Here is an 18,503-nt window from a genome sequence, read left to right as displayed (position 1 = left end):
TGTCATTTAAAGATTCAATTATCACCACCAAAGGAGGAAGTAAGGCAGAAACCATCTCAAGTGTCTCAAATGCCAACTAATTAAAATTTGGCTTAGAAATGGTCTAGAAAGTGTTTGTGAACTAGACTCTCCCACTTACTTTTAAATTTGCATAGATCCATATTAAAAAGGGTGTTTATTCCCACAGCATAAATCAAGTGATCATTGGAAAAGTTTTTTTATATCATGTTAGCAAATGAGGGAAGTCTTCAAATAGCTGTAACAAAGAATGCACTTAAAAATCAGATTTTTGGTACCTTTTTACCAGAATGAATATATTTTTTAAATTGTTAGTTTTAAAAAAATTCTTAGAGACTGTAATATTAAGTTTGAAAAATATTTAGAAACATAATTTTTTTTTCTTGAAAACTATCATTCTATGAAGGATCTTAGCATGGTAGACTATATGTCCATGATCTAAAGAGGTTACTATTGAAGGAAAGCATTCATTTTAGGGCACAGACCAGGGAGCCCATTTGTCTTCTGTGAAATCATTACAGTGCAGGGCAGTGGTCTATTAAGAATTCTAAAAGCATTTTGAAAACTATATACCCTATCACACATTTTAAAGTTGGCATTGAAAAAGTTTCACCATAAGTTTAAATAGTTCCAAAGCCTGTAATTTCTAACATATGGCAGATATTGACATTTTAAAATTAATATAACTCTTTTTAACATATCTGCTGGAATCTCAATATAGTAGTTTCTTGATACCAACTTCATACATTTGTATCTTTTTGTAGCTTTCATTATCAGTTGGAAATTTTACATCACTCTTTTGTCTACTTGAACTTGTGTTTCTATCATGTGTAACCTCCAGAATTTTGATAGAATTCAATATAATTTTACACTTGAACTAATCATACTTTTGTTGCCAAACCAAACACCCTTTTGCAGTAGGATGTAAATTGAAGATTTAGTTCTTAAAATTTTCTGCTACTCTAAGACTTCAGTACTTATTTTTTTCTTCTGGATTGAGTTATCCTTAAGTTATTAGCATGTAGTTGATTAATTCATAATTTAAAAAATATATATATATATTTTTTAATGGTTTATTTATTTATTTTTTTTGTCTTTTTGTCTTTTTTGTTGTTGTTTTGTTGTTGTTGTTGCTATTTCTTGGGCTGCTCCCGCGGCATATGGAGGTTCCCAGGCTAGGGGTTGAATCGGAGCTGTAGCCACCAGCCTACGCCAGAGCCACAGCAACGCGGGATCCCAGCCGCGTCTGCAACCTACACCACAGCTCACGGCAACGCCGGATCGTTAACCCACTGAGCAAGGGCAGGGACCGAACCCGCAACCTCATGGTTCTTGGTCGGATTCGTTAACCACTGCGCCACGACGGGAACTCCTAAAAAATATATTTTGATAAATATGAAAAAGATATCTGATTGTCAATGAATGAGGCAGCTTATTAGATGGAGAGTTTTTTTTAAAAGCCCCTCTTTATAAATTTATGGATGGATATGATTTATTGAAAGAATCATGGCCCCTTGGCGCCATCTTCAGAGATTTTGCTTTAGAAATCATAGTATGATGCCCCAGAAGAAAAATCTAAAAGGGAATATAGCTACCTGTGTAATTCAGATCAGAGCCATGTTTGAAAGCACTTCTGTATTTCCTTTCCTTGGTGAAATAATTCAGGGTTAAAGAGGGAAGCATTATTTAGAAAGCAGAGGTTCTCTGTAACATGCAGGGCCCTAGTTAAAGGTGAACTATAGAAAAGAAAAAAGTCAGTGTAGTTTTGATTATATTTCTTTCCCTTCTTTCTTCAAAATCCACCTTAGATGTGATATTCTCTTCATACTCACTTGGATCTTGCCATGCACTGAGGACTCCTCCCTTTATAATGACATTTAACTGATTTCTGACAAGTTTTCAAAGTATAGTGCTAAAAAACTTGATCGTTTGTGTCTTTGTTTTGTTTATTTGCTTTTGCTCACTTCTGAAACCAAAGCCCGAAACCGTAGAGGATCATTTGCAAGAAATTGGGTTGGGATTATTGGTTCCTTTGGTTACATCTTAGGAGTTCTCATTTATTACACAGTTCATATTGAGGGGGATTTTTGTATGTTTATTTGGTATGCTTGTAAACAGCAAAGTTGGCTCAAGAAGAGCAAATGTGCATCATCTACTGTTGACATTTCATGCAACACTTGCATTTTGTGTATTTGCTCGGAGCAAGCATCTAAAAACGCATTATTTTTTAAAGGATTTTTATGTAGCATAGTTCGGAAAAGAATGGATCAACATTTTAAGGGTTCATTCACTGGAAAAAGGCACTGTTTAAATGGAAGACTCCATTTGAGCTGTAAAATTTTGGTTAGCCGCGTACATAAATTGCTGAGAGACTATAGGATCCTTGACCCACTGAACGAGGCCAGGGATTGAACCTGCATCCTCATGGATACCAGTTGGGTTTGTTTCTTCTGTGTTACAATGGGAACTCCACAGCTCTGGTTTTAATGGTTATCTAAGCTTTACTAAGTGTAAGAATTTATTTTCATACTCCTTTATTATTTTCTTCCTTCTGCCCACTTTGGATTTAATTAGTTCTTCTTTCACCAGCTCCTCAGTGTGGAACCATATGTAGGCCACTGATTTTTAAATCTTAGTTCTTTTCCAATAAAAATGCTTAATACTATAAATTTCCCTTTAAACACCACTTTAGATACAAACCACAAATATTGATATGTTTTGTTATCATTTTTATACAGGTCCAAATATTTTTAAATTTTCCGTATGAATGATTGACTTTTTTTGACCCATTGGTTATTTAGAAGTATGTTGTTTAATATTCAGATATATGAGTATTTTACAGATATCTATTTGTTCTTGATTTCTAGTTCAAGTTGGCTTTAGGAAAGCATGCTCCCTGTGATTTCAATCCTTTAAAAGTTGTTACGACCTGTTATACTACCCAGAATATGGTCTGCATTGGTTCATGTTCCATGTGCACTCCCAAAGAATTTGTATTCCATTGTTTTGGGGTAGAATAGCCTATAAATATCAATCAGTTCCAATTGATTGATAGTGGTATTTAAGTCTTCTATATACTTACTGATTTTCTGTCTACTTGTTCTATCAGTTACTTAGGGAGGCATGCTGAAATCATTAACTTTAATTCTAGATTTATCTGTCTGTACGGTCCTATCAGTTTTTGATACATGGATCTTGAAATTTGTAAGTCCTAGGCTTTAGTTGTAGTGTGTTTATATTATATCTTGTTATTACATTGAGTTCATTACAAAATGAACTCATGAATTACATTTTATTATTGGATTAAAAATACGGTTGGTTTTTTCAGCTTTACTGAGATATACCTGATATATAATCTTATGTAAGTTTAATGTGTACAGCTTAATGATTTGGTATGTATGTGTTGTAAAATGACTAACACAGTAAAAGTTAGTTGACATACCTGCAGAAGTTCCCACCAGGGCACAGCGGGTTAAGAATCTGACTGGAGTGGCTCCAGTCGCTGCAGAGGTGCACGTTCCACCCACCTGGTATAGTGAGTTAAGGATCTAGCGTTGCCACAGCTGGGGCATAGGTCGCAGCTGTGGCTTAGATTCAGTCCCTGGCCCAGGAACTGCCATATGCCATGGGTGTGACCATAAAAAAAAAACACAAAAATGTACCTATCACCTTACATAATTATAAATTTTGGGTGTGTGTGGTGAGAGCTTTTAAGATCTGTTATCTTCCAAACTTTCAAATATACACTATAGTATTACAAACTGTAGTCACCATTGTGTGCATTACATCCTAGAACTTACTCCTTTTATAACTAAAAGTTTGTACTCCTTTATCAGTCTTTACTCATCCCCTACCTCCCCTGCCTGCCTCTCGAAACCTCTAATCTGCTCTCTGTTTCTATGAGTTTGGGTCTTTTAGATTCCACCTATGAGGGAGATCATACAGTATTTTTTGTCCTTTTGTCTAATTGATTTCACTAAACATGATGCCCTCAAGGGTCATCCATGTTGTTGCAAATGGCAGGATTTCTTTCTTTTTTGTGGCTGATTAATATTTCAGTGTGTGTGTGCATCTAAGTGTCTGTGTTGTGTCTGTATCATATCACATTATATTTTCCTTGTCCAGTCATCCATCTATGGACATTAAAGCTGTCTCCATGTCTTGACTATTCCAGATAATGCTGCAATAAACACAGGGGTGCAAGTAACACTTCAAGAGAGTGACTTCATTTCCTATGGATATATACACAGTGGAGGGATTGCTGGATCCTATGATAGCTTTATTTTTAATTTTCTGAGGAACCTCTGCACTATTTTCCATACTGGCTGTCCCAATTTACTTTCCCACCAGTAGTGTACAAGGGTTTCCTTTTTTTCCCACCCCCTTGCCAATACTTACCTCTTGTCTTTTAATTTTTTAATTTTTAATTTTTTTTTATTTTTTGTCTTTTTGCCTTTTCTAGGGCCGCTCCCGCAGCATATGGACATTCCCAGGCTAGGGGTCCAATCGGAGCTGTAGCCGTCGGCCTACACCAGAGCCACAGCAATGCAGGATCCGAGCCGAGTCTTAAACCTACACCACAGCTCATGGCAATGCCGTATTCTTAACCTACTGAGCAAGGCCAGGGATTGAACCTGCAACCTCATGGTTCCTAGTCGGATTCATTAACCACTGCGCCATGACGGGAACTCCTACCTCTTGTCTTTTGGATGATAGTCGTTAACAGGTGTGAGGTGATAACTCACCATGGTTTGATTTGCATTTTCATGATAATTAATGATGTTGAACACCTTTTTCCATACCTGTCGGCCATTCGAATACCCTTTAAGGAAAAATATCTATTCAAATCTTTTGCCTATTTTTAATTGGATTATTATTTTTTATTGCCATATTGTTGAGTTATAATATTGTATTCCTTTCAGGTATACAACATAGGATTCAAATTTTTTGTAGATTATTCTCCACTTAAAAATATTATACAGACTTCCCATTGTGGCTTAGCAGGATATGAATCCGACACTGTCTCTGTGAGGATGTGGGTTGAATCCCTGGCTTCATTCAGTGGGTTAAGGATCCGAAGTTGCCACAAGCTGTAGCGTGAATCTTAGACACACCTTGGATCTGGTGTTGCCATGACTGTGGTGTATGCCTGGGAACTTCCATATGCCACAGGTATGGTGATAAAAAGAAAACATAAATAGATAAATAAATAATTAATAAAAATATTATACAACATTGACAGTATTCCCTGTGCTGTACAGTACATACTGGTAGCGCATTTATTTTATTCACACTAGTTTGGACCACTTAATCCCCTATCCCTGCCTTTCCCTTCCCCACTTCCCTTTCTCCACTGGTAACAACTGGTTTGTTTTCTATACCTGTGAGTATGTTTCTGTTTTGTTATACTATTCATTCATTTAACTTTTAGATTCCACATATAAGTAATAACACAGTATTTGTCTTTCTCCATCTTATTTCATTAAGCATAATACCCTCAAAATCCATCCATGTTGCTGAAGTAGCAAAATTTTCATTCTTTTTTATGGCTAGGTAATATTCCATTACATACATATACATATATGTAACCTTCTCTATCCATTCACCTGTTGATTAACACTTAGATTGCCTCTGTATATTTCCTATTGTAAATAATACTGCTGTGAACACTGAGATGCATGTGTCTTTTTTTTTCCAAAGGCAATAATTTGCATCTATTAACCTCAAACTCCCAGTCCATCCCCCTCTCTCTCCCCCTGGGCAACTGCAAGTCTGTTCTCCAAGTCCATGATTTTCTTTTCTGTGGAAAGGTTCATTTGTGCCATATATTAGATTCCAGATATAAGTGATATCATATGGTATTTGTCTTTCTCTTTCTGACTTCACTCAGTATGAGAGTCTCTAGTTCCATCCATGTTGCTGCAAAAGGCATTATTTTTGTTCTTTTTTATGGCCGAGTAGTATTCCATTGTGTATATATACCACATCTTCTTAATCCATTCATCTGTCAATAGAAATTTAGGTTGTTTCCACATCTTGGCTATTGTGAATAGTGCTGCAGTGAACATACAGGTGCATGTATCTTTCAAGGAAAGATTTGTCCAGATATATGCCCAAGAATGGGATTGCTGGGTCATATGGTAGTTCTATGTATAGTTTTCTAAGGTACCTTGATACAGTTTTCCATAGCGGTTGTACCAGTTTACATTCCTGCCAACAGTGCAAGAGGATTCCCTTTTCTCCACAACCTTTCCAGCATTTGTTATTTGTGGATTTATTAATGATGGCCCCTTCTGACTGGTGTGAAGTGGTACCTCATAGTAGTTTTGATTTGCACTTCTCAAATAATCAGTGATGTTGAGCATCATTTCATGTGCTTGTTGGCCATCTGTATATCTTCTTTGGAGAAATGTCTATTCAGGTCTTGGGCCCATTTTTCAATTGGGTTGTTGGCTTTTTTGCTGTTGAGTTGTGTAAGTTGTTTGTATATTTTAGAGATTAAGTACTTGTCAGTTGCATCATTTGAAACTATTTTCTCCCATTCTGTAAGTTGTCTTTTTGTTTTTGTTTTTTTTTATGGTTTCATTTGCTGTGAAAAATCTTGTCAGTTTGATTAGGTCCCATTGGCTTATTTTTGCTTTTATTTCTATGTTAAGGTATGTTCCCTTTATACCCACTTTGGTAAGGATTTTTATCATTAATCTTTTTGAATTGATGGTTTTTTTTTCTTCAGATATATACCCAGGAGTGGAATTGCTTGATCATATGGTCTATTTTTAGTTTTCTGAGGAACCTCCGTACTGTTTTCCATTATGGCTGCACCGATTCACATTCCCTCCAATGTGTATAAGGGTTCTCTTTTCTCCACATCGTTCTCAACATTTGTTGTTAGTATTCTTTTCGATGATAGTCGTTCCAGTAGGTTGGGGTGATATGTCATGTGATACTGATTTGCATTTCTCTGATGATTAGCGATGTTGAGCATCTTTTCACATGCCAGTTAGCCATCAGTATATCTTCTTGGGGAAAAGATCTATTCAGTTCTTCTGCCTATTTTTTTCTCATAAATTTTTTTTTTTTTTTTTGCTTTTTAGGGCAACACCTGCGGCATATGGAGGTTTCCAGGCTAGGGGTCGAATCAGAGCTGTAGCTGCTGACCTATGCCGTAGCTACAGCAATGCAGGATCCAAGCTGCGTCTGCGACCTACACCGCAGCTCATGGCAATGCAGCATCCTTAACCCACTGAGCAAGGCCAGAGATTTAACCTGCAACCTCATGGTTCCTAGTCAGATTCATTACCGCTGCACCACAACAGGAACTCCCTTATGCCTGTTTTATTGTGTTGGGTTTTTTTTGATATTCAGTTGAATGAGCTGTTTATGTATTTTTAATATTAACCCTTTTTCAGTCATATAATTTGCATATATTTTTTCCTATTCAGTAGATTATCTTTTCATTTTGCCAGTGGTGTCCTTTGCTGTGCAAAAACTTTTAACTTTATTAGGTCCCACCTATTTCTTTTTACTTTTGTTTCCTTTGCCTTAGGATACAGATCCAAAAACATTACTATGATTTATGTCAAAGAATATTCTGCCTATTTTTTCTTCTAGAAGTCTTATGGTCTGACATTTCAGTCTTTAATCCATTTTGAGATTCTTTTTCTATGTGATGTTAAAAAAGATTCTAATCTCAGTCTTTTCACATGTAACCATTCAGTTTTCCCAGCAGAACAAACCAAATTCAACAATACATTAAAAAGAATGTACCAACACGATCAAGGGGGATTTATCTGAGGGATACAGGGACGGTTCAATATCTTCATGTCAACCAATGACTATGTTAGCAAATCGAAGAATAAAAATCATATGATTATCTCAGTAGATGCAGAAAAAGTTTGTGATAAAATTCAACATCCATTTACGACAAAAACTTTCCAAAAAGTGGGTATAGAGGGAACAAACTTCAACATTAAAAGGCCATATATGATAAGCCCACAGCTTATATCTTATTCAGTAGTCAAAAGCTGCAAACATTTCCTCTTTTTGGATTATTATTATTATTTATTTTTGCTATTGTTACATGAATTTATTATATATTTTTGATATTAACCCTTTATCAGATATGTAGTTTGCAAATATATTCTCCTATTCCTTAGCCTGCCTTTTCATTGCGTTGATTGTTTCTTTTGCTATGCAGAAGCTTTTTTTTTTTTTTGTCTTTTGTCTTTTTAGGCCACGCTTGCGGCATATGGAGATTCCCAGGCTAGGGGTTGAATTGGAGCTGCAGCTACCGGCCTACACCACAGCCACAGCAATGCAGGATGTTTAACCCACTGAGCAAGGCCAAGGATCAAACCTTTGTCCTCAGGGATACTAGTTGGGTTCGTTAACCACTGAGCCACAATGGGAACTTCTGCAGAAGCTTTTTAATTTGATGTAGTCCCACTTGTATATTTTTGGTTTTGTTGTTTATATTTTTGGTGTCCCATTCATGAAATCATAGCCAAGACCAGTGTCAAGAAGTTTTTATTACCTGTCTTTTTTCCCAAGATTTGATGCTTTAAGGTTTTATATTTAATTCTTGAGTTAATTTTTGTGAGTAGTGTGCAGTTCTAGTCTTTTGCATGTGAATATGCAATTTTCCTAGCATCATGTATTGAAGAGACTGTTTTTTCCTTATTAAGTATTCTTGGCTCCCATTGATTGAGTTTCAGTCCAGCAATTTACTGTTGCCTTTTATTTATCTCATTTGCTCTTTCCCTTTCTTTTTCTTTATTTACCTTCTTTTCAGTTATTTGTCATTCCATTTTTTTCTCTTCTAATACCATATTAGCCACATTTCTGTTTGTCTGACTTTAGTGATTAAAGGAATTGGTTCCCAAACTGCAGTCCTTGAACCAGCATTACCTGGGAACTGGTTAGAAAATTCTCATAGTTTATCTAAGATCTGATGAATTAGAGGCTCTGGGAATGGGGTCTTGCAATCTGTGGTCTATGAAGTCCCTTAGGTGATTCTGATGAAGCTGAAATTGGAGAAGCATTGCTCTAGGTTTACAGTGTATGCTTAGATTTAATTCTTATCACAGTATACTTTAAATAATATTATACTAACTACCTCATGTACATTCATTCCCTCTGCTTCTCTTTGGCTCTTGTTCTTATTCATCTTTCTCCTTCCCCAAGTTCACTTGGTTTCCTCTCACACAGGAGACAATTAGTACTCAGCCAGAGACTTGGGGATGCTCTTCCGCAGAGCTCCGGAGCTTCTTTCTTTTGATATCTCCTCCTTTACATCTCCTGCTCTACAAGTTCTAGCTGCTTTGGCCTTCATGAACTCCATCCTCTTTAACTCAGTATGACCACCAGTCTTTGCAAACATCTCTCTATTCTGTGTTGCAGCCTATACATTGCCTTCAGGCAACAAGCGGAGATAGTTGCTGGACTCATCCTGTTTTTTCTTTTTTTCTTAGGGATCGCAGTTCTGCACTGCCTGTTGTCTAGCATCCGGAAATAGTTTTTTCACATATTATTTGTTTTCTCCTATTTTTTTTAATGCAAGAGGGTAAAATCAGTCTCTATACTCCATCATGGCTGCAGATAGTTTCTTTTGGGGGTCTTTGTTTCATTTTTCAAGATGAAAAGTTTCAATAAAACTTTTTTCAATATTTATTAAAATTTTGGTCCTCATTTAAATGGAGTCACTGTCTTCTTTTTCAGCACCAGTTATTCTCAGATAATGAGACATACAGTTTGTGCAAGACATGATAAGAATTATTAATCATTTTGATATCCTAGGAAATGCAATGCAAATCAACCTACTTTGGAGGAAATCAATGTGAAATGCTAGTCATTTCCTGGGAATTATTTATTCTGTTTGTTAGGGACATGTATAATGTATCTACTAAAATTTTATGCCATTGAATAATAAATCCTGCTTGACATATGTTACAATTATTGCAGCACATAAATAAAAAAGAAAGTGTATCCAGATTCATATGCTTTTTGTTTCAGTATGGATATAAATTAGTCACTTAAAAATATCCCTTCAAACTGGTAATAGCTTTCCTTTCTTTTCTCTTATTCACCATGGCCATGAACATCCATGAGATCTTTAGGGGGGAAAATGTCTGTAAAGCATCTAGTATGGAAAAGAATTAATATGGTCCAGGGTGGATGGACATCCATTCATTGTCAGGTGTGGAGCAATTGACATCTGTCAGTAGCTATTCTTGACTTGGTTTCTGCCCCCACCAATGACATGCAGACTGCTCACTCTGTCTGATAATATGTGCTTATATCTTTGAATTATCTTGATATTCTTTGAATTATCTTGATTTCTGGTATGAAAAGCAGGAGGCAAATAAACTATCTTCCTGGTGGCCATTTACATTTGGAAATGATTGGAAAATTATTTTCAACATGCAGAGCAGCAAGAAATTAATACAGCTCAGTGGGCAAGAACCCAACTAGTATCCTTGAGGATGCAGGTTTGATCCCTGGCCCTGCCCAGTGGGTTAAGGATCCGGTGTTGCTGTGGGCTGTGATGTAGGTCACAGATGTGGCTTGGATCTGGCATTGTGGTGGCTGTGGCATAGGCTGGCAACTGCAGCTCCGATACAACCCCTAGCCTGGGATATGCCGCAGGTGGGGCCCTAAAATGACAAAAAAAAAAAAAAAAAAAAAAAGAAAGAAAGAAAGAAAGAAAGAAAGAAATTAACTTTGTTAATACCTTAAACATGCCCTTAAAGCATACTTCTGTCATGTTCTGCCTAATTTTCCACCTGACTTTCCATTTTCTCCCTTTCTCTTTCCAGGAAAACAGTTGGCGTTTTTTGCTGTGGACCAAATTCAATTTCTAAGACGCTTCATAAGCTAAGTAACCAAAACAATTCATATGGGACAAGATTTGAATACAATAAAGAATCTTTCAGCTGAAAACCTTTGAGATGAAGCAGGACTCTAAGGAAGGAATGAGTGCAATTTTTAAGCCTTTTTGAAATGCAGCTGAATCAAACAGCTGTGTCATGCCAAAGAATAGCAAGGCTTTCTTATTTATGATTATTTAAAATGGAAATGCAGAGAATGTGGCAAGATGACACATCACATTTTGTGTTTGATCTGGAAACCAAAGAGGCCCTGAAGAATAGTTGATGTGATTATTCACTTTTCACTGCTCAAATTAAAAGAAAACTATTAGATGCACACTGTTGATTTTTACGGCAGATTCAAGAACCCCTAGAGAGGAGCTGCACTTGCTCACTGTGAGGCTGATAGCCTTGGTCCTCTTTAAATTGTTTTTGGTTGAACAAATGCAAGATTGAACAAAATTAAAAATTCATTGAAACGCAGATTACATTTTCTACGTGAGTATAAACAGAGAAACTTTGATTTAGAAAAGCTCCAGGCAAATATATTAGATGTTTGAAAATACAGCACAGGACTCTGTATTGATACGGGTACTTTGTGTCAATATCTCATCTTGCTCACTACTGATGCTAATACCCCTCTACTGGGTATCTATCGCTTTTATGCACCATGAACCTTGTGCAGATGTTGATACATCTATTTTTTATATATTTCTTTCTTCTTTATTCCTGTGTCGTGGGAAATCTGCCCTCCCTTGGCATGTGTTAGACACAGTGATTCAATCAGTCCTCATCCCGAATGTATTTAATCAATTACTCTTGCTTTGTAATGAGGAAAATATCATTATCCTAAATTATAAAGGGACATATAGACTAGTTGCTTTTTTCCTTTTTCAGCATTTTGGCCTCTATTATTTTTATTTACAATTTTTTTCCCCAGTGCAGTTTAGCTTAGTGGTTGGCCTCTTAAGGTGCTTTTAGTTTGCACTTGGAAGACCCAACGGTGTTGTGTCTGTCAGTGGTCACTGACATATAAGTTCTCTCGCTTTTTGTCACACATGGGGTTATGCTGGAGGCATTGAAAACGGAGTCACATCTCTCTAGAGGAAACCTGTATTTTACTTTTTACACAAGAGGAAATACTTTATTGGTCATTGAAATTTATTTAAGTGTAGAATCAAGATTATTATTGTTGCACTGTCTTGTTATTCTGGATAAAGAATTGCTGAGTTTCAGGTCCCTGTTGGGACTGTGTGATCCTATTGGTTTTCACTCCGGGCCATTATATTCTCAGCTCAGAGGAAAAATCCACTTCACTACCTTTTAAGAATTAAGGCATTTTCTTTTTACAATGTAGTGATTTTCTTTTGTGGACATCTATCAACTATCCAATATAGCACATTGCTGGGATCAGCAGCATAGCTTGTCTTGCCTTTGTTAAAATTGTGCATGATATAACATAACATGATAGATGCACCTGTCATTTTTTGCTCTGATTCACCAATAGCAATGGAGCATGTTAAACCATCTAACATTAAACGCCCATAAACATATTACTTACAGCTATTTCTTCCTTGCCCTGGAACTCTTTCTTCTTCTGTGGAAGGAAAGTGAGTCAGAAAAAGATACGGGAAATGTGCAATGTTCCTGCAGATTTAGCTCTGAAAGCATATTTAATAACCAGTACATCTTGGCAACCCTTTCTAAAATAAAAAAATTTTTATAAAAAACACATAACAGAAAGAACTTAAAAAGGAACGAGTTAGTACAGGCTCGACATGCAATTTACTGACTCTTTACTAATTATAATTTATTATGTGATTATACTAATACACCTAATTTCAGTAAAACTGGTGGAAGATTTTTCCAGAAGATTGATCTTTCCAAGTAGCTTGGCTATGCTAGATGAGCCTCTTTGCTTATTTTAAATTCCAACTGATGTTCAAACATTCAGTGTTAACATAGGCAATTCTTGCTTCAGTAGGTAGGCATGAAACGCAGACTTCATCATACGTGTGTAAGAGAGCTTTTTGTTTCGTTTGGAGGGATTCTTTCTCCGGGCTAATTCTTGTCAGTCAGACAGTAATTGTAATGGCAATAAATGTTAAAATTGAAATGGTAGCCTTGAAATCGCTATAAACTTACTTTACATTTGCAACAAATAAAGCAGGCAGAGTTTCTTCATAAGATGACCCAAGTTTAAGAAACTTATGTAACCTATTCAAGTGTGCACCAGCATGAGCAGACGTGGGATTGGGGTTCTGGACTGTCAGTGTTGCTGGCTAGTGGCGTGACTATGGCAAATTGCTTCTCTCTCTGGGATTAAGATTTCTCATTTGGACTAGATCAGTAGTTATTAGTTCTTTTTAAATAATGTATCTTTGTGAGAACCTGACCAAAAATTAATATTATGACACATCTATAAAATATTACACACAGTTTTGGGGAACCCACAATCTCCAAAAGCAAAGACCCTTTTTTAAGAGCCTCTGAACAAAATCAACATCGCGATAGATTTTTTAAACCTGTGATTTTTCTCTGATTTTTTGGAAGAAACTCACTTTTAATAGTAGGTTTATACTAAAAAATGAACTATGTGGACAAAGGAAAGGAAATTCTGTTTATATGTTCCCAAACAGAGAACCCAATAGACTCTTCCATTCAGTTTTTTGTTCATTGGTTTGTTTTTTGGCCGCCCCAGCAGCCTATGGAACAGTACAGCAGGTAATGGATTTAAACTATAAGGCATTGTCAGAGAGGCTTGCTGGAAGCAAATAGGCCAGGGTTGTCTTCAATAAATAATGTTGGTACTAAAGAATGTTCATTATATTTAAGAGAAAAAACTTTAAGAAAAAAGTTTTTTTTTTTTTCTTTCCCCAATAAGGATGGTTAACTCAGCTGAACAGTGATTTTTTCTAAACAAACATGACACCCATTTGAAACTTCTGCTCATGATCAATAAATCCCTTTCCCTGTTCCTATCCAGTTACAGAAACATAAAATGCTGAAGTTTGGAGTCCTCTTATTTTACAGTTGAGGAATCTGAGGCCCAAAGGGAGATAGAAACTTCAAGTCATCCACTGAGGTTGTCACGATGTGGAAACTGGAGTCCAGCTTTTCTGATCTCTGCTATGAAAGTCACTTCCCCCCTCTCCCCGTGACATATACATCTAATAAGTCACATCTCTTAGTCTGAAATTCCCTTATAAACTTTCTTTAGTGCTAGGTGGAAAATAACACGGGAATGTTAATTCCAGATTCAGATACAGAAAACCACAGTCTTGGAGTCCCTGTCTTGGATACTAGTGGGGAAATGCACCCCACTAGTATCCATGAGAATGTGGGTTTTGATCCCTGGCTCCACTCAGTGGGTTGAAGATCCGGTATTGCCCCAGCTTCCACATAGTTCACAGGCAAGGCTTGGATCTGGCATTGCTATAGCTGTGATGTAGGCTGGCATCTACAGCTCCGATTCGACCCCTAGCCTGGGAACTTCCGTATGCTGCACTTGAGGCCCTAAAAAGGGAAAAAAGAAAAAAAATCATCATCTTTTTTCCTGTATATTTTCTGATTCTAAATTTGTTAGTCCGTTTTGCTTATGAGAACCTATCTCCAGATAGCAGTTTTAAAATCTGACAATTGTGGTAGAGAGATTATGTCTTCTAGGAAGTTTTTAAGGAAATATACATAATACTAGAGTTTCTGGGAAATGTTAATGTTGTAATTTTAAATTTAAATTCATAGAAATCCTAACCTCACCGGCTTTCTAACCACCCAGGGAAATGTTGATATTAAAACAAACGACCCTTCTTCTCTACTGCGTGCCCCTAACATGCTTCTTGTTCCGGAGAAGAGAGTCAGCTTTTTTGTAAACTCATGAGACAGGAAATAAATGAAATCAAGCATAATGAGACCAGCATTTACTTCAACTCCCACAGAACCATGAGACCACGCCGTTTCCTTCTGTCTAAATCTCCCCTCCATTACCTCAACGTCTTTATTTCATTCTGTAGTATTCTCAAAGGACAGAGTTGCAAAAGCTGGCTAGAGGAGGTTTTCCAAAGAAAGAAGCAGATTTCCACTACTGACAAAGAAGGGTCCATTAAGGCAGAAGAGAAAAAAGACCATGCGAATCACTTGAGGTCAGCAAGAGAGTTAAGCAATGTTGTTTTGGAACAGACATCAGTAATTTTTTTTGACGCGAGTATACAGAATTTTATTTTCTCCCATACAAACGTTTGATGTTCATAGATTCTAAAAAATAGATTTTTTAATTTTATTATAACACTGTAGCACTGTCCCTGGTCATCTAAACGCAGTGTTAAAGCTACAGTGTAAGAACTGGTAAGGGCAAGACATGCTTCATGGGAGCAAAACCAGGAAGGAAAAAAGGGGAGTCAAAGAAAGAAACATTACTGAACAGATCAGGACACGTCAAGGCATTTTTTTTATAGCGGAGATGAAAATCCGCGGCAATACTAGCTAGTCCTCTGCGTGGGGCAAATGTGAAGAATGTAGTGTTTGTTTTTAGGAATCCTTTCACACTTTCACTGCTGCTAGAATTTTAGCAGAAGCTTTACTTTTGATCAGAATTCTATCTGGCTTCTATAAGAATTAGAGCTTTGATGAGCTGCTGCTTGACCTAGAGACAATCCCAACATTTAGATGAGAACCAGAACCACGGAAATGTTCCAGTATATGTGGCCATAAAGAGGGGGAGGCCGCCATGCATTGCTTCAACCGCAGATGCTGAATGTTGACGTTCCCTCATTGCAAGGTCATATTTCTCAGCTCTTTTGTCCTTCCTCCCAGGGAAGGAAACCTTCCTAACTACACAGATACTGAGGGAGAGAATCTCTCTGGTGTATCATAACAGCTTCTCTGTTCACCTGTATCAGCGCATGCATCTGAACCTAGTTATCATTTTTAGGATGATCATATAATTCATTTTAGTGGTGAGGGATATCCACAAGGCCTGCTTTAAAAAAAAAAAAAAGAAAGAAAGAAAGAAAAGAAAAACTGGCAGCCAATCCATTGGCTAGGGAGAAAGCAGTTAAATCTTCTTCCAGAACCTCCGCTCCAGCTGAGCCTTAAGGAATGTAAAATACCTCACCACATACATGTGGGAACGTGACCCGCGTTGCATTCCATGCTCAGCATTAGATGTGCTGCACAGTTTATTCTTCAGACTCCCAGGGACTATCCAGGTCAGGAGAATACCAGCTCTGGATCAGCTGGGCACCTTTAATCACATTCTGGATACCCAGTAGGAGCAATTACATCCTTATTTGAAGATGTAATTGAAGGTGGTGATTATCTGCTTACCAAATGATTTTAGCAGGAAACTGTTTTCTTCTCTTTTCACTAAAATGTCATTTAAACTCAGAGTTGGGAAAAGTAGGTGTCACTTTAAAAAGTGAGAATAATTGGTGGCACTTCTCTTCTTCCTCGAGTGTGCTGATTTCATCATTTTATTCAGGCACCTCCAGGGTGTGGGGCGAACAGGATGCTGGGTTAGAAGTCAGGAGACTTGTAGCCTGAAAAGTATCAGGCTCTGGTATAAAAATAGGAATAATATCTACCTCCGCTAAACCTACAGGGATGCAGTGGGTAAGAACGTGGGGGAGAGGAGGAAAGGATGGTGAAGAAAAATATATCTCTTGGGCAAATCTTTCTTAATAGACTTTTGATGGCACAGTCAAAATAAAACACTAAGAAAGTATAAACACAGGCTCTTGTGAGTTACAGTCCCTTGTAACTGAAAGAATCAGTATTTGTATTTTCTGGGCAAGTAAAAAAGTACCCTCAAGCAACTCAGCACCCAATCTCTCTTTGTTCTTCTGAGATTCCTGTAAGTAAAGTTACCTGTTTGTCCAGTATCAGTGCCTTCAGAGTTCCTCTGAACTATTTTTTTGGTCAGCCCCAATGTGGCGAGAGATGGCTATATTGATCTATGCCATCTGAGCTAGGAATTGCTAGAGGGCGATAGAAGTTACCTACTTAGTTATGATGTGATGGAAAAAAAAACAAAACAAAACAGCAGATGTTCTTGAGACATCCTACTGAATTAAAACCAAGGCCTTTATCTTTGAACTAGAAGTAATTCTAAAATAGAAAAAAAGCACTGCATTTTATTTCCTAGATGGAAATAAAATAAATTTATCTTTTTCTTATTCTTAACAAAGATGCTTCATATTATATATTTTCCTCAAAGCCTACCTTATTTTGTAGATATTTATATTTCAATTATGTATGTGTAAGGGTGAGAGATTATGTTTATGAAGGACGGAAGGAAAAATTGCCTATATGAAATGACATTCTGCAGTTGTGTATAATGATACTTTCCAACTTTCACAGGAAGCATTCAGTGGCGGCAGATTCACAGCTGGAGGAAACATAGTCCAATAATCACGATGTGAGACACTCAGTATTTTAGGGGTGGCATTAGATTCTCTTCAGGCTAAGCGCAGGTGTTGGTTTACACAGGATGGAGAAGAAGCACTAACTCAGATTCAATACTTGTGAAGAACTGGAGAAAAAACATTTATTTTTAATGCAATTGTATTATCATAAAGCTATAGTATTTTGTAGAAAACCTTTATTGTTTTGCTAAATGACAAATATACTTAAAATTCCTTTCATTGCCAATTAATCATTCACCTTTGGCAGTAATAATCAAGAATTTTTTTCCAGGATTTGGGGAATGGGTTAAATTGTTTTCATCCTATGAAAAGACCAAATGATCACATCCGTCTTCCTTGTGAAGATATTAAACAAGTAATATTTAAGACATGTTCCTTTGAAAGATTTTGAACCTGATGCAATGCCAGGCTGCTCAACACTCTGATAACTTTTAGTTCAGCGGGATATATAATTAGGAATTACGGAATTCTGATCACTAAAGTTACTATGCTGGGTTTGGGATTTGGATGTGATTTTTGGTTTCATTGTGCTTTGGTATGATTATTCTCAAACCTCCTAACTGTGCTCATTAACACATTGAAATATTTATACAGTTTTTCACATGGAAAACTATTCATCATTTTCTTCACAAAATTTAATAAAATGTAACATGTTCATTATAAATTCTAAATGTTGAGTGTTTCTACTTGATCATTTAGGGTTTCTGTTTTAGCTAAACATTGACTGTACTGTAAATATTTATACCCATATAAAAACACCTGCTTAAAGGATTGTTTTTTTATTCATTATATCAACATCTCCCTTTTTTAAAGTTTGAAGAATTTCAAAATGAAGAATAATAAGAGAGTATCTCATAGATGTGTCTGACATTTACATAGGTGGAATATGAGCAGTTTGCATAAGCTCTGTCTTAGACACCTGTGTTCCAGTCCCATCTGAAAACTAGCTGGTGATTTCTCCACCAGAAAAATGCAGACCAGAATTCTCTCTGAGATTCATTCTATTCTGTTTCTGTGTTGGCTGTGAACCTATAATTTTAGAGTGGGCAGACGAATAAAAATGCTCCCATATACACAATTATGGTCAGTTTTAGGTCCCAAGATATACCTAGTCAGGCATACAAAATTGGGACGACTTCTTGCACCAGAAGATGGAAGATATTTGCTTCAGAGTAAATGACATTATGCTTCACATCTC

General features: G+C 36.7%; 1 protein-coding gene across 7 annotated transcripts in view; it reads left to right on the top strand.

Annotated features, from left to right (window-relative positions):
* The window catches only part of NOX4 (NADPH oxidase 4), a 154,587-nt gene extending 136,618 nt beyond the window's left edge, over positions 1-17,969 (top strand). For 5 of the 7 annotated variants that reach the window (XM_021062622.1, XM_013979249.2, XM_003129745.5 and 2 more), the window contains one exon: positions 10,833-17,969. In XM_021062622.1, the coding sequence (XP_020918281.1) occupies positions 10,833-10,953 (121 nt within the window). In that variant the 3' untranslated portion in view covers positions 10,954-17,969. The remainder of the gene's footprint in view (positions 1-10,832) is intronic. The other 2 variants (XM_013979248.2, XM_021062623.1) reach the window with 1 other exon arrangement.

The sequence above is a fragment of the Sus scrofa genome, chromosome 9 (genome assembly GCF_000003025.6).
Source record: "Sus scrofa isolate TJ Tabasco breed Duroc chromosome 9, Sscrofa11.1, whole genome shotgun sequence".
Taxonomy (NCBI): domain Eukaryota; kingdom Metazoa; phylum Chordata; class Mammalia; order Artiodactyla; family Suidae; genus Sus; species Sus scrofa.
The sequence above is the reverse complement of the archived record's forward strand: the minus strand, read 5'-3'. Positions and strand labels throughout refer to the sequence as shown.